Genomic DNA, 10,302 nt, shown 5'->3' with positions numbered 1-10,302 from the left:
TGCAATTTTTCCTTCAAAAGGCAACGGTTCCCTGCGCAGGGAACCGTTGCCTTTTTAAATAAAATTAAAAAAAAAATCAAAAAAATTTCAAAAAAATTTTAAATTTTTTTCGGTTCAGCACAATAAACCGCCGGTTCATAAACCAGTGTGAACCGGCAGTTTCATGGTTCCAATTTATGTGAATCGAAACCGAACTGTAGAGCCATGGTTTCGGTTCCGGTTCAGTCCGATTCCGAGTCTGCCGATTCCGGTTCCGGGTTTATCCGGGCCGGTTTCGGTCCGGTTCACGGGCCAAACCGGCACCGGACCGTGGCAAGGTCTACATTGTGGTATGTTTTGTATTATTTCTTTTACAACTGCATAATACATTTGGGATCATATTTTTTATTGGATTTTGTTTCTGACACTTTTTGTATTCTTTCGCATATGTTATGAATTTTGAAGTTTTATTTCTTCGCAAATGTAATTCACGCATGTTTAATATTGAGTCTAAGTAATGACATCTTCTTTTCGGATGTGCATTCTCCTAGGAAGATAATTATTTAGAGAGGGATGTTACACACACACACACACACACATATATATATATATATATATATATAAGTAATTTATATACATGTGGACATTATCTATTCACAGTAGCTTCAGAACCTTAATCATTGATGTCAATACATTTGAATGCGTACTACAAAGGAGATTAATTACTAAAGTTATAAAATTTTAGCCAAAGGACTATTTGCCACCCAAATTTTAATTTAATCTCAAAAGTGTACTCACAATAAATGAAAAACCCAAACACCTACTAATGAGTTAACTTCTATTAAAATTTTTAATTATAGGTAAATGTAAAATTATCATTTTAATAATAATATTAAAAAGATATATAATTCATTATATTTTACTCCTTAGGTTTTAAAAACTAATGGTTTTAAACTTACCTAAAGTTTTCAAGCTTTGAAAAGCAACATTTGCCCTTCTAATCCTAGGTTTTTTTTTCTCCTCTTCGGCCATTGGTAACAGTGCTATCAACCCTAAGCTGTACACAAAACTCTAGCCACCATCCTAAGTATAAACTTCATTGATGAAGACGCATCTTCATCTTCGTTGATTCCAGAAGAATCGATTATACCATTTTTAAAACTAGAGTTGACCCTATTAAAGTTAATTTCAGGTAGAAATTAAAATAAAAAACAATTGAATACGAGATAGTTTTGGTTTGTTTGGTCACCCCTAGTAGATATGTGGGTAGCGTATTATCTTAATTGAACTTTTGAGATTTAAATTTTTCTCTTATATGTTTGATTTTGTTAGATGTTTATGACCATAAACAAAAAATCTCATTTTTGATAATACAACATCAAGATGGGAATGAACTAATGTCACATGTAAATATTTTTATAAAATTGCAAGCCACATGACAGTGTGATTCATACAACCATTAATATAATTAAAATAATACATATTTGAATGAGTAAATAAATGTCTATTTAAAATAATATATATATTGCCTATAAAATCAACCAACAAACTTTAACTATTTAGTACTAAATATATTTGAATGAGTAAATAAATATCCATTAAGAGATTGAAGACAAATCAGTAGCAAACATTTTCACCTTTATTTTGAATAATGCGATTAAATGACATGAGAAGGGGATTGCATAAAATGTTATGATCTAGTATAAGCACTTTCAGATTACAAACATTTATAAGGACCATTTAATCACACATATTAACTAAAGTAAACTTAGTTAATGTAAACTCATATTACTTTATATGTGCAAGTGCAAACTTGAATATGTGAATTTTCAACTTGAGTTGACCATTATATCCCTCTTCTGAATGATTTTTGTTAATGATTGGAATATAAATGCACTTGCACTTGACCAAGTCATTGTATGCAATCCTCTTTTTATTAATTCGATCAATATATAAGGTTAAATTAGAGTTGAACTGAACTTGAGTTCAGTAAGTTTGAGCTCAACTCAACTTGAGCGGGGTCAAGTTTGCCTCAAAATTATTTAAGCTTGGTTGGTTTGAAGGGAGCTAAGCTCGAGTTCAATTTGAGTTTGAACTTTGAGCTTGGCTTGGTAGTGTAGCCGAGCAAAAAATGACTAAAATAACATTGTTTTAATATGTATTTGTCAAAATTATGTTATTTTAGTTGATTTGTATATAAATTTTAAAGTTCATGAATTTGACGAGTCGAACACATTTAAAGCTCAATTTTGAAACATTTAGTTTTCAAGCTCAAGTTCGAGCTTGTGTTTGAGTTAAAATCAATATTACCTAATTAATGTGTACAATCCTTTGTTGATCTCAAGTCACGTGTCACACCAACATTCCTACACACATAAAAAGAGAAATAAACCTTAAATTGAAATAAACAATAAATTCAAAAGTCGGTCGAAATACCAAAACACCAACAATGTGTGATCAAATCATGACATTGATCAAACTAAACCCTAAATGGTGATTTGTTGTTGTTTTATAGAAGCTAACAACAAAACACCATATTTAACACAAAATGATATGCATTTAGATAAATCACAAGGACCCTAATGAAACAACCTATTAGGCACCAAATCCTTTGTAATTCTTATGAATGTGTATAAAACTTTATGATTACCCTATTTCTTATGAGTCATTGACTAGATCTTGTATATCATGGTAAATTGTTTCAAGTTAGACATATTATTGCATTTTAGGCAAATGTACACCTTAAAATAATCACTCAGTGCAAAATGTTGGTCATGCAAGTAGGTGGATGCTTGATGTACCAACTTGTATGAACAATTTTTTGCACTAAGTGATTTCTCTAAGGTGCACATTTGTCGAAAATGCAATAATGTGCCTATCATAAACCAATTTACTATAATATACAAGATGATCACCACCTTTTCAAGTAAAAGAGCAATTATAAACATTGATATCCTGTTTCCTAAAACATTCTCTTGGAATATGTTGTTTCAGTAAGATTAGACAAAATTAGAGTAATGATGAAGCAAAAGGCAAAATATTGATAGAAATTAAAATTTTCACTTAAGATAATATGCTAATCGTGTATTCTTTATGCTGAATGGAAATTATCAATTACCCTCTCAACATATTATTTAAGTGGAATGCAATTACACCCTTTTATCATATAATGCTGAGTGAAAATTATCATAACACTTATTATGTTTAGTAAAATTTTGTTTACCCTTAGTGTTTGTCATTTGATTAAAATTACTATAACCCAATTACCTTTAGTAAAAATTTTTTACATAGGGGATCCAAAATTATTAATTAAGCGCTATCTTTTGAAGTCCTTTGAGAGATGGTTAAGAGGAGTGACTTTAAGAGTTTTGGAGTATTTGTTGGTTTTATCTTTGTTTGTTTGTGGTTGGGTGTTTTTTACGGGCTCCTGTGTTTCTTTTTCCTCTTTTAATATATTTTTGTTTAGAAAAATGAAATTCTACTATGAAGATCAACGGAAAAATTTATAACCATTGTGAACAATGACAACCACACCAAATGTGAAGAAAAACCACAATAGTAAGAATGATGAAATGAGTGAGAATGAGAGTTGAGGACAATCCAAACCATTGATTTTTTATTAAATAATTTTTCATAGTGTTTGAGATGAATTTTTGCATAGGTCAAAATAAATCAAAACCATTGATCTTTTATTAAATATTTTTTTAAAGTGTTTGAGATGAATTTTTTGCATAGGTCAAAATAAGTCAAAATTCTATTTATATAGGTAAGAAATAAGTACAAGTGAATTCAAACTGAATATGTTCATACTAAGTTTGAATAAGTCCAAAATAAATTCGATTTAAGTGAGTTTGAGTCTAATAATTTAATATTTTTGATCTTAAGTTTTATGATTGTTTGACTCATAAAACCCATGAGCTTAAAAAATTTGACACGAATAAACTAAAACGATATTATTTTAATTTATACACATCAAAACAGTATCGTTTGAGTATCGAATTGAGTTTAAAACTTGATTCAAACTCAAATTTGAGTTTTACTCTTCTCAAATAAGTTGAGTTTGAACATATTTAAAACGAGTTCGATAAATTCAAACTTAGTTTAATTCAAATCCAGTCATAAAAATGAGTGCAATCTTAGAATTAATGAATACAATTGATTACAATACTGTATAACCTCTTAGTAGTTATTGATTCTCTTAATAGTTAAAAACCCAAAATTTATTAAACTTAAGGGGCGTTTGGTTTCTATATTTAAAGATTACCTTGATAATCTATCTTTTATTCTCTTGTTTGGTTTATCAGTAATAAAATATTACAGTAATCTTCTATTACTAATGCCCACATGACAGGTAACATAAGTGATAATCTGATTACCACTTTTATCTTAGGTATTTAAAGATTACCTTGATAATCTTAATTTTATTATAATTATATTATTATTTATTAATTTTTTGAGACAAAAATAAATTTATTTTTAATTAATATAATAAATAATATAAAAAATATTTAAAAATAATTATATTAAAAAACATTTAAGTAAAATAATTTATTAGTAATCTTTTATTACCTTTAATTAAACATAATAATTATTTATATCTATCAAATTTTATCAAATATAATAATTATTTATATTCAAAAATCTTTTAAATAATTTATCTTTAAAATAATATTTTAATTTTAATAATAAAATATTATTTAAACTAAACCTCCTTGATAGTTTTCTTAAAATTTTCAGTTCCTTGGGAGGGGAGGGTCCATGAGAACTGCGCAGGTAGTAAGATCTGTGATGCTGATATGTGAAAAAGTGATTGGACCCAGGATATCAACTGACGTGGCTTACTCAAAAAGTACCCGCATCAATACCATGACTTTAATTTTTATACCTTCCCCATCCCCTTCCATGTTTTAAAAAATTACTGTTCCCACATATACTTCCCTTGTATGCCAATAAAATTACGCCACGTATCAACAAGCCCTGCCAACAAGATAATCTGCTGCCCTATCATTGGCGGTGACAGGATTATATGACAGCCCTGTTCGGTTGTGAACAGCCATTAAGAGAGATAAATTGAATCATCACTCAGCGAAGAAAAAACTAAAACCCTATCTAACTGATCGGTGCGTCTTCAGAGTGCCCGATCTTGTCCTTTGGAGAGAGAGGAGACGCGATTCAAATCTTCATTTGTCTCTTTCTTGTTAGGTTTGGTTCTGATTTGATTTTCTAAATTCTAGAGAATTTTCGTTCAATTTTATCTAATGTTTTGATTTATTTGGTTGTAGATTTTTTCTGTTATTCTTTAACGTCATTTGGAGGCGGAATTGAATAAGAAAGCCATGAGGAACAATGAACGGATAGCGAATTTGGCTTTGGCAGGTTTGCTTTTCTTGATCACGGGTGTTTTAGTTGTTTCTGTGACTTATTTATTTATTTTTCTGTTGTTCTTATTGATTCAGGATCTTGTGTTAATACTGTGAAAATTTTCGAAAAGCAAATACAAATATTAGGAAAAAAATTGTAGAGTTATATTAACCCTTCTTGATGTTTGGATTAATAGAGGGGAATTTTACATGTTTGTGATGAATATTTGGAATGTGGAGGATATTCCTATATTTTAGTTAAATTTCAAGCGGTGTCAGTAAAATAAGGGTATAGAATTTATACATGTGCCTAGTAAAAAACAGGACAGAGTGTAGGTCCTTGTATTTTTTGTGTTCCATATGATTCATTTTTGCCTTGTCTGTCAGGGAGCTTGCGTATTTTTCATTAAATGATTTATGGTTGCAGGTTTAACTTTGGCACCCCTTGTTGTGAACGTAAACCCAAACATAAATGTTGTTTTGACAGCATGTCTCGCTGTTTATGTGGGATGTTACCGATCTGTCAAGCCAACTCCACCATCAGTAAGTAATGCATGTTTTGATGCACTGTATTTCTGTTTTTTGTTTGTTTACCTGCCCTCTAATCCCAGGAACTAACTTGTCTGTTATTTGTTTTGTTTAATCATGCAGGAGACAATGTCTAATGAGCATGCTATGCGCTTTCCCTTTGTTGGGAGTGCAATGTTGTTGTCACTGTTCTTACTCTTCAAATTTCTTTCTAAAGACTTGGTTAACGCTGTGTTGACTTGCTACTTCTTTTTTCTGGGGATAATCGCTCTTTCGTACGAATTCAGTTCAATATTATATTTTGTAGAATATTGAACTAATTTAATTTGCATCAATTTCATTCATGATGTCTTCCTTTGCAGGGCAACGATCTTACCAGCTGTAAAAAAATTTCTGCCAAAGCATTGGAATGAGGACGTTATTGTTTGGCATTTCCCATATTTCCGTTGTATGTAACCTCCTTGCATCTCTTTGTGAAATCTAGTTGAAAATTCTCTGAAGATTCTCGAATTCCAGTTCTCATTGTTTCTTCTGACATGGTTCACCAAATGCTGTTTTGAATTCAGATTTTCAGTTGCTTTTTTATTTTTTGGGAAAAAAAGAAAAAAATTTATGCGGATTATGCCTTTGATATCTGTTAGCTCTGGAAATAGTGGAATATTGTCTGAAAAATGGAGGCCTTACAATATCGTACAGGATTAAGCTTTTCATTGACATAACTGAAACTAGTCTCCATTGAACAGGCTGCATTGCCTTTTTGGTACCAATTCTGTTTTCATTCGTTTTTCCCATTTCTTTTTGGCTTACATGTTATGCATCCAAGTTTATTTCAAAACCAGTTTCTTCCCCTCTCATCCCATCATTACCACCCCAAATGCTCTTTCATTAATAGGAGTGTTGCCATTGTGCGTAGAGGTAATTGGCTTGTATCAGCATTTGTTAGTGTTTTGTGGTTTCATCCGCTGGATCGCTACTTGTTGCAGCTTCCTCTGGACAAAAACCGACAAATTTAGAATGAGATTACTCTAGTGTCATAATTTGTAATTTTGGACATTGCTTAGGCAGTCTGCTCTGATTTTATGTGTCATAAAAGCAATGTGTCCCATAATGACCCCATATAGACACTTCAATGAAAACTTTTAGCAGAGTGCATGGTGGTTTTTCACTTTTAAGATGAGTCTTTCTGCTTGTTTGAGAACTATGGCAGTCTAATGTTCCTCAGAATTGTCATTTGATCCCGTTGTATTATCTTGCTTGTATTATGCAGAATGATGTTTTTCTTTACACATTTCTTACACAGCTTTGGAGATTGACTTCACAAGGTCTCAGATTGTTGCAGCAATACCTGGGACTTTTTTCTGTGCATGGTATGTTTCCCAGAAACATTGGTTAGCTAACAATGTTTTGGGCCTCGCATTCTGTATTCAGGTTAGGATTCTATTCTAAAAGATATATGTGTAGTTTGTGCTTCTGGTTTCTGATTTTTTTTCCTTAAAATTTTGATTAACGAATCTATACCTGTTATATTTATGTAGCTTAATTTCATTGTGTAATTTAATTTACAAATTTTATAAAGCTGAAATTTTATGATAGCTGGAGAGTGCTTGTTAATTAATATATAAAGAAAACAATTACTCTTCCGTTAGCCTGTTATAGCACATTTCTTTCAGACTCTATTTTTAACTTATAGCTTATGAAGTTTTCTTTCTAGAAAATTCTTTCGCTATTCTTTGGTTCAGTTTCATCAAGGTAGGCACTTTATTGAGTGACATTTTTTGTTTCTGTGCAGACATGGGCTGTATGTAAAATGAATTGGATTTATTGAGATTCACCAATTACTTCTGTGTTGTAATAATCTATATTTGATTGTTTATACAATGATAAAGATTTTTGATGTCAAGGACTTCCTTTTTGTGTTATTTACAGGGAATTGAAATGCTTTCCCTGGGGTCTTTCAAGACTGGTGCCATTCTTTTGGTAAGTAATTTTGTTTTTTCATCAACTAGTTCCAGAAAGTGCGGACATTTGACAATTTGGTCCTTAGATTTGTGTTGTAATATTTATATAGCAACTAAACTTATGAAGGATTTATAATTTTTTTTTTTTGTGAAAGTGAATATTATTTTAATAAGTTTTCTTGCACCGCTGAGGCTTTAAAAATAGTAGACAATAGGATTTTCTGATTTTGTTCTTAAAATATTATTACTGCCTAACCCCTTTTTTGGCCTCATCTCCTGGTAGAGCATTCTGAGTTGTCTGGATTAATGGTATATGTGTCTTTTGACCTTTTTACACTTCCTCCTTTTCTTCTTTTTTAATTTTTATATACATGTATCTGGTTAATTGATGTATTATAGAGTTGTTCATTTCATGTTCCAGTTATGGATGCTACTGTAGTGCCTGATTGTTCTTGTTCGTTAATAGTTATCATTCTTCTTTTTCATTTTGTCAATGTCCATATATTTAAATGCTGGAGTATTTACCTTCATAAAGGCATCTAGAGTAGTCGTAACTGTATATTGCTGAGCACTTCTTTCCACTTCTTCTAAGATAAAGGTGACAATGAACTTGATTCCATTCATGAGAACCACCATGTTTAATCTTGACATTATAATTCATTGAAAGTTGATTTTTATCCGGTCAGCTCTATATACATATGTTTGTGAGTTTGATATTTTGAATCTGTTTGAATATGTGGCATTGTTGTCTGCATGACTATAACATTGTCTTCAGATTTATACTATCAAAATCATGAATTAGTTTTTGGATTTTGGTCTGTCCCCTTGCATTTATGTGACAAAGAGTACATCTCTTCAACCATGGGTTTTGCTGTCACCATAGATTGTTTAACATGATATGATATCAATTTAATGAACTCCTCTGGTGATGTTAACCCTGTCAGTGATTCTGTAATTGATGGCCCAACTCTGCAATCACCCATTCCCAATTTCTCTCCCGTAGAGGACTTCATATAGTTGAAGAAACAGAGTAATTGTTTGTTGCATATATGTATATGATTTTATTTTTGTCTGATTGAGTATTGCTAACCTTACAGCTGTTTTCTCATCTACATGCCTTCCCATGCCTTAGCAATTTCTTCTTTTATGTGATTTTGACATTCGAATCCACTGCAGGCGGGACTTTTCGTGTATGATATATTTTGGGTTTTCTTCACTCCAGTTATGGTTAGTGTTGCAAAATCTTTTGATGCTCCGATCAAGGTTAGTGGTCCAGCTTATTTAGGATATTATTCTGGCCTGATTATTGGTTTTTTTTTTTTTTTTTAAAACTCTAGTGTATGTCATATTTTGATAATCTTATCACATTGTGTTTGTTTGACTCTGTTCTGGTTGCCATGATCGATCATTTTCTCTGCAGCTTTTGTTTCCAACAGCAGATATTAAACGGCCATACTCTATGCTTGGACTTGGTGACATTGTAATCCCTGGTATGTCATTGAAAATTAAGTTCAAGGATCATCTGGTTGATGTTATTGTCAAAGTTGTGTGGGTTTGTGTTAGTAATTATCCTAGGAACCTGGGGGTTTGAACTAAAATGATGAGCCTTTTCACCAAGAAAATTGCTTATCTACTATCATTGAGTTGACAATGAACTTATCAAGTATGCGCTCTAAGTGTTGATGCACGACCTTTGAGTTTGAATTAAATTCCTCTGCAGAGTTATACTATGGTGGAGCTGCAGATATGACCTGTCATTATCTGGGTTATAAGAATTTGTGGTTTATATGTTATTGGATTTTGAAATAGTTACTCGGAGAATTTTAAGTTTTTTTCTTTTTCATTTGGCATTCAGGTATTTTTGTGGCACTGGCACTGCGATTCGATGTATCTAGGAGAAAAGGGGGCCAGTATTTTAAGAGTGCATTTCTAGGATACACGGTTGGTTTAATCCTCACAATTATTGTCATGAACTGGTTTCAAGCAGCACAGGTGAGCTATCACATGTTTTGTCAATATCCTCTACCATGGTGAATATCTTTCACATTGATTTCATATGGTTTCTCTAATTGTGATGTCTTGTTATTCAGCCTGCACTTTTATATATTGTACCTTGTGTAATTGGATTCTTGGCTGCGCATGTCCTATGGAATGGCGAAGTCAAACCGGTTTGTTCATGTCCTTATAATCTTGTTTCTGCTGCTAATTTTTACCTTGGCTAATACGACAATTTACTCTGAAATTGTTTGCAGTTGATGGAGTTTGATGAATCAAAAACTGCTGGAACATCTGAAGAAGGTGGTGACGCCAAATCTAGCAAGAAGGTAGAATGAAGTGAACACAAACCAGTTTAGTGAGAAATACTGTAGTCGCCCTTTTGAGGAACTGAAAACCTTTCAAAGCTAACTTATGCAACAGCAACATTGTAACGGATTTTGGAATTCAGCAAGAAATAATATTTCAGCCCTTTATATCTA

At 31.8% G+C, this 10,302-nt stretch overlaps 1 protein-coding gene across 1 annotated transcript; it reads left to right on the top strand.

Annotated features, from left to right (window-relative positions):
* Nucleotides 1–5,029: 5,029 nt before the first annotated feature.
* On the top strand, nucleotides 5,030–10,302 carry LOC123205890 (signal peptide peptidase-like). The gene is made up of 12 exons (XM_044622946.1): nucleotides 5,030–5,181; nucleotides 5,262–5,355; nucleotides 5,767–5,882; nucleotides 5,991–6,142; nucleotides 6,230–6,315; nucleotides 7,168–7,295; nucleotides 7,794–7,844; nucleotides 9,002–9,088; nucleotides 9,246–9,315; nucleotides 9,681–9,817; nucleotides 9,916–9,993; nucleotides 10,078–10,302. The coding sequence occupies exons 2-12, from the start codon at nucleotides 5,316–5,318 to the stop codon at nucleotides 10,156–10,158; spliced, it is 1,026 nt and encodes a 341-aa protein (XP_044478881.1). The 5' UTR covers nucleotides 5,030–5,181; nucleotides 5,262–5,315; the 3' UTR covers nucleotides 10,159–10,302.

This window comes from Mangifera indica, unplaced genomic scaffold, assembly GCF_011075055.1.
Source record: "Mangifera indica cultivar Alphonso unplaced genomic scaffold, CATAS_Mindica_2.1 Un_0018, whole genome shotgun sequence".
NCBI classification, from domain to species: domain Eukaryota; kingdom Viridiplantae; phylum Streptophyta; class Magnoliopsida; order Sapindales; family Anacardiaceae; genus Mangifera; species Mangifera indica.
Note: the sequence above shows the minus strand (reverse complement) of the source record. Positions and strands in the feature narration are given on the sequence as shown.